A 27,300-nucleotide genomic window follows, 5' to 3' on the forward strand; every position below is an offset into this window, starting at 1 on the left:
GGCCTCCCAAAGTGCTGGGATTACAGGCGTGAGCCACTGTGCCCAGCTGCTTCTCTCTTTCTTGTCTGCCTGGTTCTCTCAGTGCCCTCTGCAGAACCAGAACAGCGAGGTGGGTTGCAGCTCCCCTTAGGGGCTCTCACCAATCTCTGTGGCACAGCTGACCAGCCAGCGCACCATCTCCCTCCGCCGCCAGGTCATTATGTTCAGAGTCATCCGCATCACCTGCAGGGTAGGGGTGGGGAGAAGGGGGTTAGCCCGAGTCTTGGGCTGGCCTATGGAGGGACATTGGGAGATGGAGGGCCCCAGAAACACTTGGAGGTTAAAGCTGATCCAATGAACCTGGGTAAGTGATCTCAACTATCTGGGCATCAGTTTCCTTACCTAGAAAATGGAGATAAAATAGTATCTGTCTCATAGGATTGTTGTTTTGCTTTTTTTGTTTTTGGTTGTTTTTTGAGATGGTTTCTTTGTTTTGTGAGATGGAATCTTGTTCTGTCACCCAGACTGGAATGCAGTGACGCGATCTCGGCTCACTACAACCTCCGCCTCCCAAGTTCAAACGATTCTCCTGCCTCAGCCTCCCAAGTAGCTGGGAGTACAGGCGCCTGCCACCATGCTCAGCTAATTTTTGTATTTTTAGTAGAGACGGGGTTTCACCGTGTTAGCCAGGATGGTCTCCATCTCCTGACCCTGTGATACGCTGGCGTCAGCCTCCCAAAGTGCTGGGATTACAGGAGTGAGCCATTGCGCCCGGCCTTTTTTTTTTTTTCCTTTTTGAGACGGAGTCTCGCTCTGTCACCCAGGCTAGAGTGCAGTGGTTTGATCTTGTCTCACTGCGTGCTCTACCTCCCAGGTTCAGGCCATTCCTCCTACCTCAGCCTCCTGGGTAGCTGGGACTACAGGCACCTGCCACCACACCCAGCTCATTTTTTGTATTTATTTTAGTAGTGACGGGGTTTCACCGTGTTAGACAGGATGGTCTCGATCTCCTGACCTCGTGATCCGCCCACCTTGGCCTCCCAAAGTGCTGGGATGACAGGCATGAGCCACTGCGCCTGGCTTTTTTTTTTTGAGGGTCTCACTCTGTCACCCAGGCTGGAGTGCAGTTGTGGTCTCTCGGCTGACTGTAACCTACACCTCCTGAGTTCATGTGATTCTCCTGCCTCAGCCTCCCAAGTAGCTGGAATTACAGGCGCCCACCACCACCTGTGGCTAATTTTTGGTAGAGATGAGTTTTCACTGTGTTGGCCAGGCTGGTCTTGAACTCCTGGCCTCAAGCGATCCACCTCGGTCTCCCAAAGTGCTGGGATTACAGGTTACAGGTGCAAGTCACAGCACCTGGCCCCAATTTCTTTTCTCTTTTCTGCTTTTTCTTTTAGAGTTGGGGTCTTCTTGCTCTGTAACCTGGGGTGCAGTGGTGTGATCATAGCTCACTGCTGCAGCCTCAAATTCCTGGCCTCAGGCAATCCTCTTGCCTCAGCCTCCTGAGGAGCTGGGACTACAGGGGTGCACCATCACATCTGGCTAATTTTTAAAGTTGTTTTTTGTTTGTTTGTTTGTTTTTGAGACGGAGTCTCGCTTGTCACCCAGGCTAGAGTGCAGTGGCGCGATCTCGGCTCACTGCAAGCTCTGCCACCCGGGTTCACGCCATTCTCCGGCCTCAGCCTCCTGAGTAGCTGGGACTACAGGCGCCCGCCACCATGCCCGGCTAATGTTTTGTATTTTTATAGAGATGGGGTTTCACCGTGTTAGCCAGAATGGTCTCGATCTCCTGACCTTGTGATCCACCTGCCTCGGCCTCCCAAAGTGCTGGGATTACAGGCATGAGCCACTGTGCCCGGCCCTAAAGTTTTTTTTTGTAGAGACAGGGATCTCACTATGTTGTCCAGACCAATCTCAAACTCCTGGCCCCCAGCAATCCTTTCACCTTGGCCTCCCAAAATGCTGGGATTAAAGGTGTGAGCCACTGTGCCCAGCCCTATTCCTTATCTTCTTAGTGAACTTCTGCCACCCTCTGAGGCCCCACCTCCACAGGTCTCTTACCTGTGTATTCCTGCAGTCTCCGCCCTCCTCCAGATCCCATGGGGCCCATACCCTACGGATGACTTCTTTCCAGCAAGCTGCACCCAAGATTTGCCCTTGCAGTACCACCCTTTGTTTGGCTCCTGGGGATAACCCAGACACTCAGCTGCAGGCCCTGCATATAGGACTTTTTTTTTTTTTTTTTTTTTCATGAGACAGAGTCTTGCTCTGTCCTTCAGGCTGGAGTGCAGTGGCGTGATTTCGGCTCACTCCAACCTCTGCCTCCCGGGTTCAAGCGATTCTCCTGCCTCAACCCGAGTAGCTGGGATTACAGGTGCGTGCCACCACACTTGGCTAATTTTTGTATTTTTAGTAGAGATGGGGTTTCATCATGTTGGCCAGGCTGGTCTCGAACTCCTGGCCTTGTGATCTGCCTGCCTCGGCCTCCCAAAGTGCTGGGATTACAGGTGTGGGCTACCACACCCTGCCGCATACAGGACTCTCAACCACAGACTCCACCCCTAGAGTTGGCGTCTCGTCTTCAGGACCTTACCCCGGGCCAGCCTCTCAGTGGTGAATCCCTTTCCATAGATGGGCAATCCTCTTCAGGCCCCGCCCCCAAGGAAGCTCCTTATTGGTAGGCTCTGTCCCACCCTCGGCTTCAAACCCACCCACCCATGATCCTTAACCAATGGCACATCACTCCCAGGCCCCACCCCCAGACTTCGCTTGCTATCCATCCGCTGGCTTGCAGGCCCTGCCTCTCTGCTCCAGTGACAACTCTCCCCTAGACCTCAGTCTCCTCCATAGGCGGATTCTATTAATAATTCATAGGCTTCACCCCTAATGGGGACCCCATTCCCACACTCCCAAGCCTTACAGACCTTGCCCTTCTGTGGCCCTGCCCACAAAGGTGAGGTTGACAGGCCCCACCTGCAGAGGTGTGGCCCACATGCAGACCCCATCCCCAGAGACAGGATTCATCTAGTCCCCATTCCCAGGGGAGTGGCTCACTCATGCCACGCCCCCAAGGAAGTGGCCCACACATGCCACGCCCTCAGAGGTGTGGCTCACTCACAGTCCCCGCCCCAAGGGAGTGGCTCTCGCTCAGGCCCCACCCCTGAGGAACAGCTGTGGGGGGGAAAAAGCTGGGGCCCCCGGCGAAGTGGCTCACTCGTAGCCCATGCCCCCGGAGGCGCAGCTCACAGTCAATCCTGGCCCGAAGCCAGCATCGCCCTCCCACATCCACCTGGCCGCCCTCACCTGCAGCCCCAGCTCCAGTGCGATGCCCAGCAGCGTGGTGTCTGGTGGGGCGCTGACCGGAGTGGCTGTCTTGCAGGCGTCTTGCGCCAGCTTGAAGAGCAGGGCCGGAGAGTGGATGTTCTGCTGGATGGAGCCTAGTACCGCGTGTAGCCACTTGGGGTCTCCTGGGTGAAGGGAGGGATAGAGGACACCATCAGATACACCCCAGCACCAGCCTTTGACAACCACCCGCCCTGTTCACACAGATCCTTCCACCCAGGGACACGTGTGAGTGTAGAGGGATGTGTACTGGGCAATGGTTCTGTGAAGATTCAGACCTCAGCACCCCCAGTCCTTGCCAATTATCTCTTCTGTGGCCCTTTTCTGTTACAGAAAGCCACCTGGGGCAGGGCACAGTGGCTGCTCACACCTGTAATCCCATCGCTTTGGGAGGCCTAGGTGGGCGGATCACTAGGTCAAGAGTTCGAGACCAGCCTGGCCAACATGGCAAAACCCCGTCTACAAAAATTAGCTGGGCATGGTGGCGGGCACCTGTAATCCCAGCTACTTGGGAGGCTGAGGCACAGAATCGCTTGAACCCGGGAGGCACAGGCTGCAGTGAGCTGAGATTGCACCACTGCACTCCAGCCTGGGTGACAGAGCGATATCCACCTCAAAAAAAAAAAAAAAAAAAAAAAAAGAAAAGAAAAGAAAAAAAGAAAAGAAAGCCACCTAGGGATCCTGTGGACCTCTCCCTCATCTCAAGGGCATCGGGTGCACACCCAGAATGCCAGGGTTCAAATTCTGGTCCTGCCACCCACTAGCTGTGTGACCCTGAGTAAGTCACTTCACCTTTCTGTGCCCTGGCTGCCCCATCTGTAAAATGGGTAACACTCAGGCAATGGAATCCACCTCACAGGGTGGTGGTGGGCCCATACTTGGCAAGGCCTTAACATGGCAAGGAGCTGCTCAAATGTTAGCTTTTATTATTATTTTGAGATGGAGTTTTGCTCTTGTTGTCCAGGATGGAGTACAGTGGTGCAGTTTCGGCTCACTGCAACCTCTGTCTCCCAGGTTCATGCGATTGTCCTGCCTCGGCCTCCCAAGTAGCTGAGATTACAGGTGCCTGCCACCACGCCTGGTTAATTTTCGTATTTTTAGTAGACACAGGGTTTCACCACGTTGGCCAGGCTGGTCTTGAACTCCTGACCTCAGGTGATCCCCCTGCTTTGGCCTCCCAAAGTGCTGGGATTACAGGTGTGCGCCACTGTGCCTGGCTAATTTTTGCATTTTTAGTAGAGATGGGGTTTCACCATATTGGCCAGGCTATTCTTGAACTCCTGGCCTCAAGTGATTTGCTGGTCTTGAACCCCGGCATCAAGTGATTTGCCCGCCTTGGCCTCGTAAAGTGCTGGGATTATAGGCATGAGCTACCGTGCCCGGCTAATAATTAGGTGTGGACGAGGTCATGAAGTTCAGGTACTCCTGAGAGGGTTAGTGACCTTAGAAGAAGATACACTGGAGAAATTTAACTTTTCCTCTCCTCTCTCCCTCTTCTCTTTCTTCTCTCTCTCCTCTCTGTCACCTGACTCCTCTCTCTATCCCCCCCTACTATCTCTTTGTCCTTCTCTCTTTCTCCCCGCCTCCTCTCTCTCACTTTCCTCTCTACTCACCCCTCCACTCCCCCCAACTCTCAACACAGCAAGAAGGCAGCCATCTGTAAGCTGGGAAGAGAGCCCTCACCAGGAACTAGCCATACTGACATAGTGATCTTAGACTTCTAGCCTCCAGAAATGTGAGAAAATAAATTTTTGTTGTTGAAGTCACGCAGTCTCTGGTGTTTTGTTACGGCAGCCTGAGCTAAGACACCAGGTACCTGCATGGCTCCACCTCACCTTCCAGTCTCTGCTTAAATGTTCACCTGTTTTATTCCACTCCATGGTACTTGTTCCTGTCTCATTTACTGCATCACTTGCTTCTCCCCACTAGAATGTCATTCCACAGGGCAGGGGATCTGGGACAGTTTTGTCACCTGCTACATCCCCAGCACCTGAGACAGTGTCTGGTATATATAGGAGGCACTCAAGGGATGTGGGTGGAATTTCGTGAAAGGATAAGAGGAAGTAGGAAAGTTAAGAGGGAAGGAAGAAGGAGATGACAGAGGAGGAAGATAAAGGAATCAGGACAGCTGCCACCCTCACCCTTGGCGGCTGTCAACATGGTGGAAGCCAGTTCACACTGGCGGGTCTCCAGGTGGCCAAGGATGAACCAGCGGGGGAAGCGGTTGCTCATGATGGAGTCCAGCGGGCTGGGATGAGGTTCTCCAGCAGGAAATGCTGTCTCCAGTACAGGCAGCCTGGGTAAGAGGAGAAGTGAGCCATGGCGAGGTGGGTCTGTTGTCCCCATTCTCTCTAGGAGACAGAGAAGCCTCCTGTCTCGGCCTCCCCACTTCAGCCAGCAGAGCCCTGACAACTCAAGATGATGGAAGATGTGTGTGCAAGATGTTCACTGCAGTGTTGTTTATAAATTGATACATTTACTTATTTTAGAGACAGGGTCTCACTCCATCACCCAGGCTGGAGTCCTGTGGTGCAATCATAGCTCACTGCAGCCTTGAACTTCTGGGCTCAAGTGATCCTCCCATTTCAGCATCCTGAGTAGCTGGGACTCAGCATGTGCCACCATACCTGGCTTTTTTCTTTTCTTTTTTTTTTTTTTGAGAAGGAGTTTTGCTCTTGTTGCCCAGGCTGGAGTGCAATGGCGCAATCTCGGCTTACCACAACCTCACCTCCCTGGTTCAAGCGATTCCCCTGCCTCAGCCTCCCGGGTAGCTGGGATTATAAGCCATGTGCCACCATGCCCGGTTAATTTTGTATTTTTAGTACAGATGGGGTTTCTCCATGTTGGTCAGGCTGGTCTTGAACTCCTGACTTCGGATGATCTGCCTGCCTCAGTCTCCTAAAGTGCTGGGATTACAGGTGTGAGCCACCAAGCCCAGCCCTTTCTTTCCCTTTCTTCTCTTCTCCCCTTCCTTCCTTCCTTCCTTCCTTCCTTCCTTCCTTCCTTCCTTCCTTCCTTCCTTCCTTCCTTCCTCCCTCCCTCCCTCCCTCCCTCCTCTCTCTCTCTCTCTCTCTCTCAAGATGGGGTCTTGCTATGTTGCCCAGGCTCAAGTGATTCTCCTGTCTCAGCCTCCTTGTAAGCTGTATTGCTAAGTGGCTCACCATATATGCAGTTTTGTGTTTAGAAAGTTATTCAAGGCCAGGCAGTGGCTCATGCCTGTAATTTTAGCACTTTGGTAGACTGAGGCAGTCAGATTGCTTGAGTCCAGGAGTTTGAGACCAGCATGGGCAACACAGCAAAACCCTGTCTCTACAAAAAAATACAAAAATTAGTTGGGGGTGGTGGTGGGCTCCTGTAGTCCAAACTACTCAGAAGGCTGAGGTGGGTGGGAGGATCGCCTGAGCCTGGGAGTTCGAGGCTGTGGTGAGCTGTGACAGTGCCACTGCACTCCATCCAGCCTAGGTGACAGAAAGAGACTGTCTCAACAAAAACAACAACAGCAACAACAAAAAAAGTTATTCAAAGTTGCCCAATGATGGGATTAACAGCATGCAATAGAACTCAGGCTAGCCTCATTCCAAATATTACCTAAACTTCCTTGCTGTTCCTGTAGATGGAAAATGAGAGTAAACATACTTATTTTGCTAGGTTGTTTTGAAGATTATATAAGGTACTGAGTCATGGACTCAGACAAGAGGCTAGCTCATTTTTTCTTCAAAGGGCTGGACCACTGATATTTTGGGCTTTGCAGAGTCTTTAGTCTGTATTTCTTGTTTTTTCTTTTCTTTTCTTTTCTTTTCTTTTTTTTTTTAAGAGAGTCTGCTCTGTCATCCAGCTGGAGTACAGTGGCATGATCTTGGCTCACTGTAACCTCTGCCTCCCAAGTTCAAGCAATTCTCATGCCTCAGCCTCCCCAGTTGCTGGGATTACAGGCGTGCGCCATCGTGCCCGGCTAATTTTTATATTTTTGTTTTTATTTATTTATTCTTTTGAGACAGAGTTTTGGTCTTGTTGCCCAGGCTGGATTGCAGTGGCACAATCTCGGCTCACTGCAACCTCTGCCTCCCGGGTTCAAATGATTATCTTGCCCCAGCCTCCTGAATAGCTAGGATTACAGGCGTGCACTACCGTGCCCAGTTCATTTTGTATTTTTAGTAGAGACGGGGTTTCTCCATGTTGGTCAGGCTGGTCTCGAACTCCCGAACTCAGGTGATCCGCCCACCTCGGCCTCCCAAAGTGCTGGGATTACAGGCGTGAACCATGGCTCCTGGCCCTAATTTTTGTATTTTTAGTAGACATGGGGTTGCATCATGTTGGCCAGGCTGGTCTTGAACTCCTGTCCTCAAGTGATCCACCCCTCTCAGCCTCCCAAAGTGCTGGGATTACATGAGCCACCGTGCCTGGCCACTGATCTGTATTTCAACAACTTAATTCTGTCATTGTCCTGCCAAAGAAGCCACAGACAATTCACAGATGAATGGACATGCCTGTGTGCCAATAAAGCCATTTCTGGACACTGAAATTTGAATTTCACATATTTTTCATGTGTTATAAAGTATTCTTTTGATTTTTTTCAACCGTTTATAAATGTAAAAACAATTCTTATCTCATAGGCTGTACGAAAACAGGTGGCAGGCCAAATTAGGCCCCACGGGCTGTATTTTGCTGAGAAAAAAATTTTTGCATAGAAAAGTCTGTTGTCTAAATCTTGGCTCTTACATGCTGTTCTCTCTAAATATTCTGGAAAAACATTCCAAACTCTGTGTGTATGTGTGTGTGTGCGCGCGTGTGTGTGTGTTTTAAAGAGATGGGCCGAGGTGAGAGGGTCGCTTGAGACCAGGAATTTGAGACCAACCTGGGCAATGTAATGAGATCCCATCTCTACAAAAAAAAAAAAATTTAAAACTAGGCCGGGCACAGTGACTCATGCCTGTAATCCCAGCACTTTGGGAGGCCGAGGCAGGTGGATCACGAGGTCAGATCAGACCATCCTGGCTAACACGGTGAAACCTTGTCTCTACTAAAAATACAAAAAATTAGCTGGGAGTGGTAGTGGGCACCTGTAGTCCCAGCTACTCGGGAGGCTGAGGCAGGAGAATGGCGTGAACCCGGGAGGCGGAGCTTGCAGTGAGCTGAGATAGCACCACTGCACTCCAGCCTGGGCAACAGAGCGAGACTCCCTCTCAAAAAAAAAAAAAAAAAAAAAATTTTAAAACTAGCCAGGTGTAGTGACGAGTGCCTGTAGTCCTAGTTACTTGAGAGGCTGAGGTGGGAGGATCCTCTGAGCGCAAGTATATGAGGCTATGAAGAGCTATGATCCTGCCATTGCATTCCAGCCTGGACAATGGAGCGAGACTCTCTAAAAGGACAAAAAAAAAAAGAGACAGATGGGGTCTTGCTCTGTTGCCCAGGCTGGAGTGCAGTGGCAATTCATAGGTGGGATCGTAGATCACTACAGCCTTGAATTCCTGGCCTCAAACAATCCTCCCTCCTCAGCCTCCCAAGTAGTCGGGACCATAGATGTGTACCACCAGGCCGGATCCCAAGTTGTTTGCAGGTATCTCTGAAGGATGGTTTCAGAAGGCGTGGAATAGGCTTCACCTTGTTGGGCATGGTTTACTATGGAGTTGGTCTTTTTTTTTCTTGAGACAGAGTCTCCCTCTGCTGCCCAGGCTGGAGTGCAGTGGTGCAATCTGGGCTCACTGCAAGCTCCGCCTCCCCGGTTCACGCCATTCTCCTGCCTCAGCCTCCCTAGGACTATAGGCGCCCGCCACCACACCCGGCTAATTTTTTTGTAGTTTTAGTAGCGATGGGGTTTCACCGCTTTAGCCAGGATGGTCTCGATCTCCCGTCCTCATGATCCGCCCCCCTCGGCCTCCCAGAGTGCTGGGATTACAGGCGTGAGCCATCGCGCCCGGCCCCAACTGGTTCTTTTATGATGTGTCCTTATAATGGAAGACTACGCAGTGATTCATGTCCTGTGTGATACGACAAATCCTGTAAGATGCAAAGCTCAATGAAAAAAAGGTGCAAAAAATAGATACAGGATGTACCACTGGTATAAAAGGAGGATCAGCGTTCAATTTCCAGATTCTGGGTTTGCAGAAACCTCCATTCTTGCGGCATAGATACAAAAGTGATAACAATGCTTGCCTCCAGAGAGATCTGGGTAGGCTGAGATAAACCTGCCTAGAAAAGATCTCAGCTTTGTGTACCTTTTCATGTATCATGTGAATATTCTCAAACTCAAAATAACATTACACATTTAGCCAGGTGCGGTGGCTCACGCCTATAATCCCAGAGCTTTGGAAAGCCAAGGCGGGCAGATCACTTGAGCTCAGAAATTCGAGACCAGTCTGAGCAACATGGTGAAACCCCGTCTCTACAAAAAATACAAAAATTAGCCCAGTGCGGTGATGCACGCCTGGTGTCTCGGATACTCAGGAGGCTGAGATGGGAGGATCACTTGAGCCCGGGAGGCAGAGGCTGCACTGAGCAGAGATTGCACCACCTTACTCCGGCCTGGGTGACACAGCCAGACCCTGTCTCAAAAACAAAAAACAAAAAAGTCACATTTATACTTAACAATAGAAAGCACAGCTGTGCGAGGTGGTTCATGCCTGTAATCCTAGCACTTTGGGAGGCCAAGGCGGGTAGATCATGAGGTCAGGAGTTCAAGACCAGCCTGGACAATATGGTGAAACCCCATCTCTACTAACAATACAAAAATTAGCCGGGCGTGGTGGTGCATGCCTGTAATCCCAGCCACTTGGAAGGCTGAGGCAGGAAATTGCTTGAACCCAGGAGGTCCACGTTGCAGTGAGCTGAGATCATGCCACTATACTCCAGTATAGGTGACAGAATGAAAAGCACATGGCATCATCAAATGCCAGGGTGAGGGAGAATCAATTAACTAGACTGTGAGTTCAGGCTGGCCGGGTGGGGCTCTGAGCTCCCCTCCCATGCCCGCCCCTCTTCCCCCCAGCTCCCCCGTCCTGGCCACCTATCCTCACCTCATGGCTCGCAGTGCGAGGCGATAGGCCAGGTCGGGGTCATGAGGCAGCAGTGCAGTGAACAGGTAGCGGGCACAGGTGTGCATGGGCACGCTCTCCCGGAACAGCACCTCCCCGAAGCCACTGAAGGGACCCCCTGCAGGAATAGCCTGAGCTCAGTCCCCAGGTGTGGGCTTGCCTCAGCCCCTCCCCAGGTTTCACAAGACCCCAGGCTTTAAGTAGTGGGTAGGCTGGCCCCCGGGTAGAGTGGCTGTGGCTAGATGGGTCCCGGGGGTAGGGGTTCAGGGCTGAGACTGAGACAAGCTCTGGGTAATACAAATAAAAGAGGAGGCCAGGCTGGGTGCAGTGGCTCATGCTTGTAATCCCAGCACTTTGGGAGGCCGAGGCGGGCGGATCACGAGGTCAGGAGTTCGAGACCATCCTGGCTAATAAGGTGAAACCCTGTCTCTACTAAAAATACAAAAAAAATTAGCCAGGTGTGGTGGCGGGCGCCTGTAGTCTCAGCTACTCCGGAGGCTGAGGCAGGAGAATGGCGTGAACCCGGGAGCAGAGGTTGCAGTGAGCCGAGATCGTGCCACTGCACTCCAGCCTGGGGCACAGAGCAAGACTCTATCTCAAAAAAAAAAAAAAATTAAATAAAAGAGGAGGCCGGGACCGCGGCTCATGCCTTTGGGAGGATCACTTGAGGTCAGGAGTTTGAGACCAGCCTGGCCAACGTGGGGAAACCCCATCTCTACTACTAAAAATACAAAAATTAGCTGGGTGTGGTGGCGCATGCCTGTAATCCCAGTTACTTGGGAGGCTGAGGCAGGAGAATCACTTGAACCCAAGAGGCGGAGGTTGCAGTGAGCCGAGATCGCGCCACTAGAAAAAAGGAAAAAAAAAAAAGAAAAGAAGAGACTCCAGGCACACTCCCAGGTGAGGAGCAGGGCTCAGATGCAAGGTGGGGCCAGAGGGTGGAGGTGGGGCTGCACCTGCCTTGCAGAGCGGAACCAGCGGCCAAGACCAGCAAGTCCGATAGCGTAGAGGGCCTGGAAGGGGCAGGGATAAGCGGCTCCCTGCGGCGCTAAGGGACGGAGTCTCACAACACACAGGCCAATAGGACCAGGCCATGGGCGGGGCTCCTGAGGAACAGGCCGGGCCAGGGGCGGTGCCTAAGTTGCAGATGAAGGTGGGACGCCCTTGCTTTAACATCAGCCACTTGGCTCACTGGCTCCCGGGAGGGAAGGGGGCAGTGCCTCAGCACAAGCAGCAGTTACTGGCTGGCAGCACGCATTAGGTGGTAGGAAGAAGAGCTGGATCTCTCGTTTTAGAAACTGCCAAGGTATGACTGGACAGTATGACCAGGAGGCGGGGCTAGGGGCGGGGCTGAGGCGGGGCCTCCCATCTTGCAGCAACCGGGCCGCTACAGGACCAGGGACAGGACCCTACCTTTCGGGAACAGCCAGGCCTAAGGGCGGGGCCTCACCTTCCAGCAGCAGCCCCGCCTGTTTGCGCAGCACCTGCACCAACCGCTCATCCAATTCCACCTCCTCCAGCAGGGCCAGCAGCTGCTCCTCGTTGCGCACCACCTTGTCCTGGGCGTACAGCCCCTCCGGCAGGGCCCGCTGCTGCCCCAGCCCCAGCAGTGCCACCTCCAGCGCCAGCACCAAATAGGACTCTCCAGGGCTCCCGGGCACAGGCACGTGCTGGTAGGCCACCTTCCGCTTCTCGGGGCCTGAGTCTGGGGGAGACAGGGCCAGGGCTGCTGGAGACAGCTCCCCTTCCCTAAGACCCCCGTAGCCCTTGGTCCCAAGCATGGAGACTTGGGCACAGGGTAGATTTTAGAGGGAGCCCAAAAGCTCCCAGCACTCACGGGGTTGGGGGAGCGCAGGAGCCCCACCTTCTAGCAGCAGCTAGGCCTATGGTGGCCTCACTTTCAGGAGAAGCTAAGCCTACTGGCTCTGGGCACTGGCCAGGGGAGGTAGCCAAGGGTAGGGGCGTGGCCAAGGGTAAGAGTCTGGGAGTTACCTTATAGGGGTACTGGGCCAGGAGGCATGGCCAGCGAGGCGGGGTTGTCCCAACTCCTCCAAGAGTCCCCCATGTGAGTACCTGGGTAAAGGGTAAGTGTCTCCTCCTCCAGGCGACAGGCCTCCAGGAGCGCCCTGCAGAGGCAGCCAATGGGGTCCAGGGGGTGCCCCACCCATCCTTCCGTGTTGGTGATGCAGGTGGAACCCTTCTGGAGCAGCTCTGCAGGTGGAAAGATGGGGCTCAATGCCCACACACCTGCCCAAGTCTCTAGGAGGGAGGGGTATTCCTCCTCTTGAACTGCTGTCCAGTCTAGCCCCATAATGCCCACCACCTGCTCACCCGATGGTCACCTTCAACTTTTTGTTTGAGGTGGGGTCTTGCTCTATTGCCCAGGCTGGAGTGCAGTGGCCTAATCATAACTCACTGCAGCCTCGACCTCTGGAGCTCAAGCGATCCTCCTGCTTCAGCCTCCCAGAGGGATTACAGGCATGGGCCACCATGCCTGACTACTGGACGCTTTTTAAAACACCCAAAGTGTCATACCCCTCCTCATTGCCCTTATTCCTCTCCACCTCTCTGAAGATAAGGCCCCAACAGCCTTTAGGGCCCCCAAGGACCAGTATGAAGTTTTTTCATATACTGGTGACCTGTCTCATCTGGAAGCCAATCCTTCAGACTTGTCCTCCAAGCCACGTACTCTCTTCCCTCCTGGCTCCTGTTGATGGTATTCCTTCTATTCTGAGCACTTGCTCCACCCCCTTCTCCTGGGTAACTCCTGCACATTCTTTTTAATTTTTTTTTTTTTTTGAGACGGAGTTTCACTCTTGTTGCCCAGGTTAGAGTGCAATGGTGTGATCTCAGCTCACCGCAACTTCCAGGTACCTCCCAGTTCAAGTGATTCCCCTGCCTCAGCCTCCTGAGTAGCTGGGAATACAGGTACGCGCCACCAGACCTGGCTACTGTGTTTTGGATTTTTAGTAGAGATGGGGTTTCACTATGTTGGCCAGCCTGGTTTCAAACTCATGACCTCAGGCAATCCGCCTGCCTCCACCTCCCAAAGTGCTGGGATTACAGGCGTGAGCAACCTCGCCCGGCCATGCACATCCTTAAATACTCAGCTAATTAGCCACCTGGCTAATTTTTAAAATCTAGGTGCCTTTCACTGATGCTGCCAAGCCTGGTCAGAGCTCTGCTCGGGTCCCAGGGCCCCCATGTTTCCTCCATCACACGCTTTCCTTTGTTCAATTTCCTGATAGCTGATCCATCAACCCCATCAACCAGCTCTCTCAACTGGTGGCCTCCCTCCTGTCCCCCACCCCCATATCTAGTACACAATGTGGGTTTTGGGGCTCATACAGCCTCCTTCCCTCCCTCCCTTTCTTCCTTCCCCTCTATCTCCCCCCATCTCTCTCTCTCCCTCACCCCCTTTCTTCCTTCCCCTCTCTCTCCCCCCATCTCTCTCTCTCCCTCCCTCACCCCCTTTCTTTCCTCTTCTCTCTCTCCTCACTCTTTTCTCTCTCTCTTTTTTTTTTTTTTTTTTTTTTGAGAAGGAGTCTCGCTCTGTCTCCTGGGCTGGAGTGCAGTGGCCGGATCTCAGCTCACTGCAAGCTCCGCCTCCCGGGTTTACGCCATTCTCCTGCCTCAGCCTCCCGAGTAGCTGGGACTACAGGCACCCGCCACCTCGCCCGGCTAGTTTTTTGTATTTTTTAGTAGAGACGGGGTTTCACCGTGTTAGCCAGGATGGTCTCGATCTCCTGACCTCGTGATCCGCCCGTCTCGGCCTCCCAAAGTGCTGGGATTACAGGCTTGAGCCACCGCGCCCGGCCTCTCTCTCTTTTTTTTTATTTTTTGAGATGGAGTTTCGCTCTGTTACCCAGTCTAGAGTGCAGTGGTGTAATCTTGGCTTACTGCAACCAACCTCTGCCTCCCAGATTAAAGCAATTATCATGCTACAGCCTCCCTAGTAGCTGGGAATACAAGTGTGCGCCACCAAGCCTGGCTAATTTAAAAAATATTTTCACTAGGCCGGGCGCGGTGGCTCAAGCCTGTAATCCCAGCACTTTGGGAGGCCGAGACGGGCGGATCACGAGGTCAGGAGATTGAGACTATCCTGGCTAACACGGTGAAACCCCGTCTCTACTAAAAATACGAAAAACTAGCCGGGCGAGGTGGCAGGCGCCTGTAGTCCCAGCTACTCCGGAGGCTGAGGCAGGAGAATGGCCTGAACCTGGGAGGCGGAGCTTGCAGTGAGCCGAGATTGCGCCACTGCACTCCAGCCTGGGCGACAGAGCGAGACTCCGTCTCAAAAAAAAAAAAAAAAAAAAAAATTTTCACTAGGACAGGCATGGTGCCTTATGTCTGTAATCCCAGCACTTTGGGAGGCTGAGGTGGGTGGATCAAAATGTCAGGAGTTCAAGACCAGCCTGGCCAACGTAGTGAAACCGTCTCTACTAAAAATAGAAAAATTGACTGGGTGTGGTGGCGGGTGCCTGTAGTCCCAGCTACTCAGGAGGCTGAGGCAGGAGAATCGCTTGAACCGGGGAGGTGGAGGTTGCAGTAAGCCGAGATTACACCACTGTACTCCAGCCTGGGTGACAGAACAAGACTCTGTTGCAAAAAAAAAAAAAAAAAAAAAAATTTGCCAGGTGCGGTGGCTCAAGCCTGTAATACCAGTACTTTGGGAGGCCAAGGCAGGCAGATCACCCGAGGTTGGGAGTTTGAGAACAGCCTCACCAATGTGGAGAAACCCCATTTCTACTAAAAATACAAAAAAAATTAGCCAGGCATGGTGGCACATGCCTGTAATCCTAGCTACTTGGGAGGCTGAGGCAGCAGAATGGCTTGAACCTGGGAGGTGGAGGTTGCGGTGAGCCGAGATCGCTCTGTTGCACTCCAGCCTGGGCAACAAGAGTGAAACTCCATCTCAAAAAAAAAAAAAAAAAGAAAAAAAAGAGATGAGGTCTTGCTCTGTCACCCAGGCTGGAGTGCAGTGGTACAATTATAGTTCACTGCAGCCTTGAACTCCTGGGCTCAAGTGATCCTCCTGCCTCAGCCTCCAGAGTAGCTGGGACTACAGGTGTGAGCCACCATATCAACCAATTTTTTTTTTTTTTTTTGTAGAGACATTGTCTCACTGTGTTGCCCAGGCTGATGTTGAACTCCTGGCCTCAAGCAATCCTACCGCCTTGGACTCCCAATGTGCTGGGATCACAGGCACGAGTCCCCGTGCCCGGCTGAGGCTGACCTTTTTTCTGCTGCTTGTAGCTCTCCAGCTGATGCCGCCGCTGCAGCCGGAGCGTGTTGATGATGGCACTTGCCAGCCGCAGGGCCTGCTGGGGGTATCCGTGGGCACGCAGGGTGTCCACACGGGCGCAGGCAGTGGGGAAAGGTTCTCCCAGCCACAGTGGGTGGCCCTGGGGGTCGAAAGTCTGTTTGTCCCCACCCACGCTGCCTGTGAGGCTGGGCCCGTAGGAGTCACTGGCCAGGATCCTCTGCAGGTAGGCGTCATTCCAGTGCAGCTCTCCAGCCAGCAAGGCGCGGCCAAATACCGTGTGGCGGGGACTTGTGGCTGCCACCTCTTCCTCTTCCTCCGAGCCTGCAGAGAGGCACCCAACATGGCCCAGTGAGGGGTTTCCCTATAGCGGTTGAGCTGTGGCCGGCTTTCTCCACCAAGTACTAATTGGGGTTTAGGCCTGGGCAAAGCTATCAGCATACACCGTCTCCCCAATCCTTGAAGCCACCCTTCAAAGATGCCTGTGTGGGCTGGACATGGTGGCTCATACCTGTAATCCCAGCACTTTGGGAGGCTGAGGTGGGAGGATCACATGAGGCCAGGAGTTCAAGACCAGCCTGGCCAACATGGCGACACCCCATCTCTACTAAAATTAACCCTGGTATGGTGGTGCACGCCTGTAATCCCACCTACTTGGGAGGCTGAGGAATGAGAATTGCTTGAACCCAGGACGCAGAGGTTGCAGTGAGCTGAGGTTGCGTCACTGCACTCCAGCCTGCGCGTCAGAGTGAGACTGTCTCAAAAAAAAAAAAGGAAGTGTGTATGTGTTAGGAACTAGTGCAGTAGTGCAGGCCCATCACACTGATGGAAAACAGGTTGAGCAACTAACTGGCTATCTGTCTTTCTCTTCCTACTTGCTATTTTTCTTTTTTTTTTTTTGAGACAGGGTCTCACTCTGTTGCCCAGGCTAGAGTGCAGTGGTGCGATCTCGGCTCACTGCAACCTCTGCCTCCCAGGCTCAAGTGATTCTCCCATCTCAGCCTCTTGAGTATCTGGGATTCCAGGCATGTGTCACCGCACCCAGCTAATTTTTATATTTTTTGTAGAGACAAGGTCTCACCATGTTGCTCTGGCTGGTCTCAAACTCCTGGCCTCAATGAATCTGCTTCCCTCAGCCTCCCAAAGTGCTGGGATTATAGGCATGAGCCACTACGCCTGGCCTGTACTTGCTATACATTTTTTTTTTCCTTCTCTCCTCATTCTCTCTGTCTTCCCTCCTATCTACTCCTCTGTCTGACTCTCTCCCTCTCTCTATCCATCTCTGCCTCTCTTCACTTGTCTCTCTCCTCAGTATCTCACTTTCTCCTGTTTGATTCCTCCTATCTTTTTTCCTCTCACACCATCTCTTCGCTCCCATAGCTAGAAGGAGGCCAAGCCAGACCAGCCCAGGACTGCAGGTGTTTTAAGCATTTTACTTCACTTGTCCACTTGGGCTGCCATTGCTCCTGCCCTCGGCACTCACTCTTTCCTGGCTGGACAAGTTGGGATTAGTCCTGGGAGGACAGCCAAGGACTGGGGTCCGCTTTGCTCTGCCCCACTCTCTCTCTCTCCTGGGAAGAGCACCATGATGATAAGTGGGGCCACAGTTAGTAGTGATGGTTTTAGGGGGGCATGGTAAAGACCCCTCTCTCCTACCTGGGATGGGGGCCACAGCGGGCTGCAGGCTGGGGCCGTCGAAGGAGTAGTTGCCTTCTTCCAGTGGGCACACGTCGAGCTTGTCCCACCTGCTGAGCAGCTGGAGCCAGCCTGCCCTTTCCTCTGGTTTGCAGTGGGGGCTCAGGACGACACAAACCCACAGGGCCCCTGAGGAGGCACGGGGCAGGCTCAATATTCCTGCCAACAGCAGCAGTGACACACACTTCCGCAGTGCCCACTGTGTGCCACTTGATGATATGCTAACCCCTCACCTCGACCCTCAGAAGCTGCAACTCACAGCCTTTGCACCTTACAGACAAGCAAACTGAGGCACAGAGATGTAACACGGCTTGCACAGGCTCACACCGCTGGTAAGTTAGAAGTTGGGATTAGAGGGTCAGGTGCAGTGACTCATGCCTGTAATCCCAGCACTTTGGAAGGCTGAGGTGGGCGGATTACCTGAGGTCAAGAGTTTAAGAACAGCCTGGCCAACACGGTGAAACCCTGTCTCTACTAATACAAAAAAAAAAAAAGGCCGGGCATGGTGGTAGGCGCCTGTAATCCCAGCTACTTGGGAGGCTGAGGCAGGAGAACAGCTTGAACCTGGGAGGTGGAGGCTGCAATGAGATGAGATCACACCACTGCACTCCAGCCTGGGCAAAAAGAGCAAAGCTCCATCTCAAAAAAAAAAAAAAAAAGTTGGGATTACAACCCAGGCCTCTGTAGTCCTAGCTACTTGGGAGGCTGAGGCACATGAATCGCTTGAACCCAGGAGGCGGAGGTTGCAGTAAGCTGAGATCACACCACTGCACTCCAGCCTGGGCAACAGAGTAAGACTCAATTTCAATAAATAAATAAATAGCTGGGCGCAGTGGCTCACGCCTGTAATCCCAGCACTTTGGGAGGCCGAGACGGGTGGATCACAAGGTCAGGAGATCGAGACCATCCTGGCTAACACGGTGAAACCCCGTCTCTACTAAAAAGTACAAAAATCTAGCCAGGCAAAGTGGCGGGCGCCCTGTAGTCCCAGCTACTCGGGAGGCTGAGACAGGAGAATGGCGTAAACCCGGGAGGTGGAGCTTGCAGTGAGCTGAGATCCGGCCACTGCACTCCAGCCTGGGCAACAGAGCGAGACTCCGTCTCAAAAAAAAAATAAATAAATAAATAAATAAATAAATAAATAAATACCAAACCAGGCCTCCAGACTCCTCTCAAGGTGTTTTGGGGTTTTTTGGGTAGCACTTATCACAATCTAACACAGGGGTCAGCAAAGTAGCAAACCACTGCCCATGGTGAAAACTGAACCACCCTTTATTTTTGATTAGTCTGCCTGCCAAGATTTATTTTTCCATTTTTATTTGTATTTGTTTTTTATTTATTTATTTTTTGAGACAGAGTCTCAGTCTGTCACCCAGGCTGGAGTGCAGTGGTGCAATCTCAGCTCACTGTAACCTCCACCTTGGGTTGAAGCGATTCTCCTGCCTTAGCCTCCCGAGTAGCTGGGATTACAGGCGTCTGCCACCATGCCCGGCTAATTTTTGTATTTTTAGTAAAGATGGGGTTTCACCATGTTGGCCAGTGATCTGCCCACCTTGGCCTCCCAAAGTGCTGGGATTACAGGTGTGAACCACTGCACCTGGGCCTATTTTTTCATTTTTAAATGGTCAGGGAAACAAAACCAAGATTATTTTGCAACTTGTGGGAATAATATAAAATTCAAATACATTAATAAGTATCCATAAATAAAGCCAGTCTTTAAAAAACTTTGAGACAGGGTCTCACCATGTTGTCTAAGCAGCACTCGAACTCCTGGGCTCAAGTAATCCTCCTGCCTCAGCCTTCCAAGTAGTTGGAAGTACAGGATCCCACCACTGTGCCAAGCCCCTTTTTGTTGTTTTTGTTGTTGAGACAGGGTCTTGCTCTGTTGCCCAGGCTGGAGAGCACTGGCACGATCGTGGCTCACTGCAGCCTCAACCTCCGGGGCCCAAGTGATCCCCCTACCTCCCCACAAAGTGCTGGGATGACAGCTGTGAGCCACTGCACCTGGCCTCCCAGCTCTTAAAGTTTTATTGAAATGCCACCATGCCCGTTTGGTATATATGTCTGTGTCTGCTTTTTTTTTTACTATAATGGACAGAGTTAGGTCGTCATGACAGAGATCAAATGGCCTGCAGGGCTGAATAACATTAACTCTGTGGCTCTTACAGAAAACATATGTTGGCTGGGTGTGGTGGCTCACGCCTGTAATCCCAGCACTTTGGGAGGCTGAGGTGGGTGGATCATGAAGTCAGGAGTTCGAGGCCAGCCTGATCAACATGGTGAAACCCCGTCTCTACAGGTGGCACACGCCTGTAATCCCAGCTACTCAGGAGGCTGAGGCAGGAGAATCACTTGAACCCAGGAGGCAGAGGCTGCAGTGAGCCGAGATTGTGCCACTGCACTCCAGCCTGGGAGACAGGGTGAGACTGCATCTCGAAAAGAGAAAAACAAACAAACAAACATATGTCAGCTTTGTGTGGTGGCTCACGCCTGTCATCCCAGCACTTTGAGAGGCCAAGGCCAGAGGATCACTTGAGCCCAAGAGTTTGAGGTTACGGGGAGCCATGATTGTGCCACTGTACTTCAGCCTGGGCACACAGTGAGATCCTGTCTCTAACAAAAGAAAAAAAGAAAGAAAGAAAACATGTAGGCTGGGCGTGGTGGTTCATGCATGTCATCTCAGTACTTTGGGAGGCTGGGCCAGAGGGCTGCTTTGAGTCCAGGCATTCAAGACCAGACTTGGCAAGATAGTGAGACCCTGTCTCTTCAAAAAAATTAAAAATTAGCTGGATGTGGTGGTGTGCACCTGTAGACCCAGCTACTTGGGAGGCTGAGGTGTAGGATAACCTGAGTCTGGGAGGCAGAGGTTGCAGTCAGCTGAGATTGTGGCACTGCATGCCAGCCTGGGCAATAGCGTGAGACCCTGTCTCAAAACAAAGAAAACATGTGTATCAACGCCTGGACCAATGACATTTGATTGCCTGTGCCTATCAGATCCACGTGAACAGGATTTTGACTCTCTTGTTCTCTGCTGACCACCAGTTCCCAGTACCATGCCTGGCACTTTAGAGGCGCTCATACATGTTTGCCAAACGAATGGAGGGCGGATTCAGGGAACAGACCCTAATCTCGGAGTGGGCCAGCCCCCATGGGAGCCGAAGTCCCAGTGTCCACCCCGCACGGGGGTTCGGGCCTCACCCAGCTCATCCCAGAGCTGCCGGCACTTGTCCGTCATGCCGGCGCCCTGCTGCCGCCACAGGGCCAGGCGCGGGTCCTGCAGGAACTGCTCGGTCATGAGGATCAGCATGCGCGCCCCGTTGGAGTCCCGCATTCGCAGCATCTCCCGCACCTGTGCCGGGGACAGGGTGGTGAGGAAGGGCTGGGGCGTCCACTGGGGCCTTTGCACCCCGCGCCCCGCGCCCCGCCGGTCCGCACGGCACCTTGCTGAACATGGAGCGCAGCTGCTGGCTAGCCCCGTAGTAGCCGCCGTTGGACAGCAGTTGCTTCACCTGCTCCTGGATCTGCTCCTCGTCCAGATGCCAGCAGTTGGCGTCCTCGATTCCTGCGCCAGCGGTGGGGTCTGGGGCGCCTGTGGGGAGGGAAGGAAAGGAAGCTGAGGCTGGGGCTGGGGTTGGGGGTTGGGGAGAGACAGCGACTGCCCCTGCCATCTTTTTTTTTTTTTTGAGACGGAGTTTGGCTCTTCTGGCCCAGGCTGGAGTGCTGTAGCACGATCTTCGCTGACTGCAACCTCTGTCTCCTGGGTTCAAGTGATTCTCCTGCCTCAGCCTCCCAAGTAGCTGGGATTACAGGCACACCCCACCACACCTGGCCAATTTTTTTGTTATTTTTAGTACAGGTGGGATTTCACCATGTTGGTCAGGCTGGTTTCAAACTCCTGACCTCAGGTGATCCACCCACCTTGGACTCCCAAAGTGCTGGATTACAGGCATGAGCCACCACACCTGACCCATCCATCCATTCTTCCAAGTCACCCAACCCATTCCAAAGTTCCATCCATCCCACCTAAACCCCACCCACCCACTTGTCCATCCCACCCGAACATCTATTTATCTATTTATCCATCCATCCATCCCTCCATCAATCCATCTATCTTGTCTTAAACATGACTAGCTCATTCATCCATTTTCTCGTTCATCCATTTAGTCATCTCATATGGTTTGGTTCTGTGTCTCCACCCAAATCTCATGTTGAATTATGATCCCCAGTGTTGGAAGTGGGGCCTGGAGGGAGGTGATTGGATCATGGGGATGATTTCCAATGGCGTAGCACCATCCCTTTAGTGTTGTCTCATGATAGAGTTCTCATGAGATCTGGTTGTTTGAAAGTGTATAGCATCTCCCCCTTTGCTCTCTCTCTTCTGCCAGCCATGTGAAGATGTGTTTGCTTCTCCTTTGCCTTCTGCCATGACTGTAAGTTTCCTGAGGCCTCCCCAAATGCAGAAGCCTGTGTAGCCTGCAGAACTATCAGCCGATTAAACCTGTTTATTTTAAATTACCCCATTTCAGGTATGTCTTCATATCAGTGTGAGAACAGAGTAATACATCACCCATCCAATTCATTCATCTATCTCACCTGAAACACAACACACCCACACACCCACACACCCATCCATCCATCCATGCATCCATCCATCCATCCATCCATCCATCCATCCATCCATCCATCCATGCATCCATCCATCCGTGCATTCATCCATCCGTGCATCCATCCATCTGTGCATCCATCCATCCATCTGTGCATCCATCCATGCATCCATCCATCCATCCATGCATCCATCCATGCATCCGTGCATCCGTGCATCCATCCATCCATCCATCCATCCATCCATCCATCCATCCGTCCGTCCGTGCATCCATCCATCCATCCATGCATCCGTCCGTCCATCCATCCATCCGTCCATCCATGCATCCATCCATCCATCCATCCATCCGTCCATCCATCCATCCGTGCATCCATCCATCCATCCGTGCATCCATCCGTCCATCCATCCATCCATCCATCCATCCATCCATGCATCCATCCATCCATCCATCCATCCGTGCATCCATCCATCCGTGCATCCGTCCATCCATGCATCCGTCCGTCCATCCATCCATCCGTCCATCCATGCATCCATCCATCCATCCATCCATCCATCCATCCATCCACGTATCCATCCATCCATCCATGCATCCATCCATCCATGCATCCATCCATCCATCCATCCATGCATCCATCCATCCATCCAACCATCCATGCATCCATCCATGCATCCATCCATGCATCCATCCATCCATCCATCCATGGATCCATCCATCCATCCATCCATCCATCCATCCATCCATCCATCCATCCTGTCCAAAACACTACCAGCTCATTCATCCATTTGCTCATTTATCCACTGAGTCATCCATCCAATCCATCTATCTCATCCGTAATAATATTCATCCATCCATCCATCCATCCATCCACCCACCCATCTTGTCCAAAACACCAGGAGCTCATTCATCCATTTGTTCATTCATCCATTTACTTATCCATTCAATCCACTCATCTATCTCTCCTGAAACACTACACATCCATCCATCTACCCATCCACCCATTCATTTACCCATCCCACTCAAAACACCACCCACCCATCTGTTTACTCACCTGTCTCATCTGAAACACCACGTGCTCATCCACCCCCACCCAAGTCATGACAGTCTCTATCTACTTGGCTGTGTCTCCCATATTCATACCCCTTAAACAACCACCTACCCCATCAGTCCATCATCCACCTTACCCATAATTCCCACCCATCTACTCATCTTATTGATCTATCTGCCCACTCACCCCTTTTAACTTTCCAATCCATGTGAACCAACCACTCAGAATACCCACCCTCCCATTTGTCCACTGACTCACACAAGTACACTATCCACCCCACCTAATAACTATCATCCAATAACTAACCCTAGTTATCTAGGTGATAACTATTAGTTATCACCCAGTAACTAGCCCTAACTCTCTATTCTTCCATTAAACCATCCATTCATTATCAAACCATCCATTCATATGTACCTCTCAAAACACCCACTATCCCATTCGTCCATCCATCCACCCTACACAAAGCACCCGCCCACTCGGCCCACCCACCATGTTGATCCACATATATGAACCTTCCATTCACCCATCTACTCACTCCCAATCCATGTACCCATTGGATCTTTCATTCTTTCAGTGACTTCATCTGTCCACCACTATCAGTCTACCTTAAGCCCACTAGTCAAAGCCCTCCCCACCCAACCACTTATCCTCACCTCCAATCACCATCAATTCCGGTCTTCCCTTCTTTTTTTTTTTTTTTTTTTTTTTGTCAGGGTCTCAGTCTGTCATCAGGTTGGAGTTTTAGTGGTGTGATCATAGCTGACTGCAGCCTTTACCTCCCAGGCTCGTGATCCTCCCATCTCAGCTTCCCAAGTATCTACAGGCGTGCATGTGCCATCACACCCAGCTACTTCTGTTTATTTTTTGTAGCTCATTATTTTGCCCAGGCTGGTCTTGAACTGCTGGTCTCAAGTGATCCTCCTTCCTCAGCCTCCCAAAATGCTGGGATTACATGTATGAGCCACCACACTTGGCTTCCAATTCCCATTCACCTAACGGCATTCTTAATATCCCATCCAGGCCGGGCATGGTGGCTCACGCCTGTAATCCCAGGACTTTGGGAGGCTGAGGCAGGTGGATCACCTGAGGTCAGGAGTTCAAGAGCAGCCTGGCCAACATGGTGAAACCCCCATCTCTACAAAAATATAAAAATTAGCCGGGCATCATGGTGTGCGTCTGTAATCCCAGCTACTTGGGAGGCTGCGACAGGAGAATTGTTTGAACCCAGGAGGCAGAGGTTGCAGCGAGCTGAAACTGCACCACTGCACTCCAGCTTGGGTGACAGAGGAAGACTCGATCTCAAAAAAAAAAAAAAAAAAAAAAAAATCCCCCACCCACCCATTCGTTTTTCCACACCATCAGTTGCCCCCAGCACCTGATCATGAACACTTTTTTCTTTTTGGAGACAGGGTCTCACTTTATCTCCCAGGCTGGAGTGCAGTGGCATGATCTCAGCTCACTGCAACCTCCGCCTCCCGGGTTCAAGCAATTCTCCTACCTCAGCCTCCTGAGCGGCTGGGACTACAGGCACCCGCCACTACGCCTGGCTAATTTTTGTATTTTGGTAGAGATGGGGTTTTGCCATGTTGTCCAGGCTGGTCTCGAACTCCTGACCTCAACTGATCCACCCACCTCGGCCTCCCAAAGTGCTAGGATTACAGGTGTGAGCCCCTGTGCCCGGCCAATCATGAACACTTTCTGTGCCCACCCAGCACCTCCCTCCATCATCCATCCATGCCTCCACCTTCTACTCATCTTCCCCATCCTAGCTAGGCAGCCCAAGCCCCTCAGAACCCCCCAAACCCTCTCAGCCCTCACCACACCTCCTGGTGTATCCCCTCACCCATAACTCCTCTGACATCCACAAATGTCCCACATTCCCTTCATGTCCCCCTCCTCTCCTCCCACACCCAGGATGCTCCATCGATTGACACCCCCAGCCCTGGGGCTGGACCTCCCACTTGCCCTCTAACGCAGGCTCTCCCCTCCTGCCCTCGCCCTCCGCCCATAGGCTGATTTGCAACTACTCATCCGTCCTGTGGCCAGATGATATCTGGGATCTGCCACTCACCAGGTGGATGACCTCAGATGATGCAGGCCATGGCACGTTTTCCGACCCCGCCCCCACAACTTCCTGTAAGTGACCAGTGCTGGGCACATAGCAAGTGGCGTGGCTGTGCGCTTGGGCATCCTCTCCCCACCAGACCCCCGGGGTGCCCTTACCATGCACCAAGTTGATCTCAGAGCCCAGCAGGAGGATCTCATCAGCCAAGCGCTGAGCGGTGGGCAGCACCTCAGTGTGGTGGGCGCTGATGAGGTACTGCACGAACTTCTGCAGCTGGTCCCGGTTCATCTGGGAGAGCGTCTCGGAGATGGGCAGCCGTAGCTCCACCTGGCGGGCATGCCGAATGCGGTACAGGGACAGGGCCACGACGTGGGCGCAGTAGAAGAGGTCGCGGTTGTCACAGCCGCAGCTCACGGACGTGATCTTGCAGCGATCAAAGCTGATAGAGACGTGGTAGAGGCGCTCGGGCTCTCCAGGACCCCCTGGCTCACGGATGTTTCCGCTCAGATGGAATCCTAAGATCAAAGCCAAACTGTCGCATCTGTGTCATCCCAGAGACAGGAGGTGTTTGTGACGCACAGCAAGACCCAGTTGCAAAGCCCAGCCAAGTCACTTCACTAGTGCAAGTCACTGCACTCTCTTTGCTTTTTTTTTTTTTTTTTGAGACGGAGTCTTGCTCTGTTGCCCAGGCTGGAGTGCAGTGGCCAGATCTCAGCTCACTGCAAGCTCCGCCTCCCGGGTTCACGCCATTCTCCTGCCTCAGCCTCCCGAGTAGCTGGGACTACAGGCGCCCGCCAGGTCGCCCGGCTAGTTTTTTGTATTTTTAGTAGAGACGGGGTTTCACCATGTTAGCCAGGATGGTCTCGATCTCCTGACCTTATGATCCGCCCGTCTCGGCCTCCCAAAGTGCTGGGATTACAGGCTTGAGCCACCGCGCCCGGCCTTTTTTTTTTTTTTTTTTTTGAGGCGGAGTCTCGCTCTGTCGCCCGGACTGGAGTGCAGTGCTGCGATCTGGGCTCACTGCAACCTCTGCCTCCCAGGTTCAAGCGATTCTCCTGCTTCAGCCTCCTGAGTAACTGGGATTACAGATGCACAACACCACGCCAGGCTAATTTTTTTTTCTTTTTTGAGACAGAGTTTTGCTGTTGTTGCCCAGGCTGGAGTGCAATGGCACAAACTCGGCTCACCGCAACCTCCACCTCCCAGGTTCAAGTGATTCTCCTACTTCAGCCTCCTGAGTAGCTGGGATTACAGGCATGTGCCACCATGCCCGGCTAATTTTTGTATTTTTAGTAGAGATGGGGTTTCACCATGTTGGTCAGGTTGGTCTTGAATTCCTGACCTAGTGATCTGCCTGCCTCGGCCTCCCACAGTGTTGGGATTACAGGCGTGAGCCCCCAAGCCCAGCCCAACACTTGCTTTTAATTATGAATAATAGTATCATAGCCATGTCATTGAAGGTGGTTTTCTGAATCCTTGGGTTACAATGAATACGGCCAGGGCTTCAGGAGCCCCTCAATTTCCTGAGAAGATGCCAAAGGCCTGTGGCGTTCGGGGCGAGGGGCTGATGAAGTCAGCCAGGGACCAGGTCTCCCCTTCACTCCTCCCTGGGCAGCCTAGGTGCCAGGCTCATCTGACTGGTTCGGCAGCTCAGGCCCAGCCTGGGTCATGCAGGGAGATGGCTTTCCTCATACCAGCTGGAGGTGGCAAGGAGCCTGCGGTCAGCCGGACCATGTCCCAGCAAAGCGGCTCCAAGTCAGACAGAGCCCATGGAGGGTCGTCTCAGCCCAGCCTCGGCCTCCAGCTGGGAGAAATGGCCTGCTGCCGCCAGAGATCTGGAGTCCCAGGCCTCACTTGTTTTCTGGCTCAGCCTCTATTGGTCCCATTCTGAGTCCAGCTGCCTGAGGTCTAAGGCCCTTCCACTGTTCTCATTACATCTCCCCCAGTCTCTGCAGCCCTTTTGTTTTCTTAGCTTGAGGTCTGAGCCCACCCCTCACAGCTGATCCTAAACTGCTACTTGGCCGGGCATGGTGGGGCACGCCTGTAATCCCAGTACTTTGGCAGGCTGTGGCAAGAGGATCTCTTGAGCCCAGGAATTGGAGACCAGCCTGGGCAACAGTGAGTACAGGTCTCTACAAAAAACTTAAAAACTAGTCGAGTGTGGTGGTCTATGCCTGTGGTCCCAACTACTCAGGAGGCTGAGGTGGGAGGATCACTGGAGCTCAGATGTTTGCGACTGCAGTGAGCTATTATCACACCACTGCACTCCAGTC

At 52.6% G+C, this 27,300-nt stretch overlaps 1 protein-coding gene across 3 annotated transcripts in view; it reads right to left on the minus strand.

Annotated features, from left to right (window-relative positions):
- The window catches only part of ZSWIM4 (zinc finger SWIM-type containing 4), a 37,982-nt gene that overhangs the window by 3,333 nt on the left and 7,349 nt on the right, over positions 1-27,300 (minus strand). The window contains exons 3-13 of one of the 3 annotated variants that reach the window (XM_010361602.2): positions 25,186-25,542; positions 20,754-20,902; positions 20,512-20,662; positions 17,275-17,442; positions 15,592-15,942; positions 12,429-12,566; positions 11,806-12,060; positions 10,338-10,473; positions 5,466-5,620; positions 3,286-3,449; positions 141-222 (exon numbers count right to left, since the gene is read on the minus strand). In XM_010361602.2, coding sequence (XP_010359904.1) covers positions 141-222; positions 3,286-3,449; positions 5,466-5,620; positions 10,338-10,473; positions 11,806-12,060; positions 12,429-12,566; positions 15,592-15,942; positions 17,275-17,442; positions 20,512-20,662; positions 20,754-20,902; positions 25,186-25,542 — 2,106 coding nt within the window. The remainder of the gene's footprint in view (positions 1-140; positions 223-3,285; positions 3,450-5,465; positions 5,621-10,337; positions 10,474-11,805; positions 12,061-12,428; positions 12,567-15,591; positions 15,943-17,274; positions 17,443-20,511; positions 20,663-20,753; positions 20,903-25,185; positions 25,543-27,300) is intronic. The other 2 variants (XM_030936202.1, XM_030936203.1) reach the window with 2 other exon arrangements.

This window comes from Rhinopithecus roxellana, chromosome 8 (assembly GCF_007565055.1).
Source record: "Rhinopithecus roxellana isolate Shanxi Qingling chromosome 8, ASM756505v1, whole genome shotgun sequence".
NCBI lineage: Eukaryota > Metazoa > Chordata > Mammalia > Primates > Cercopithecidae > Rhinopithecus > Rhinopithecus roxellana.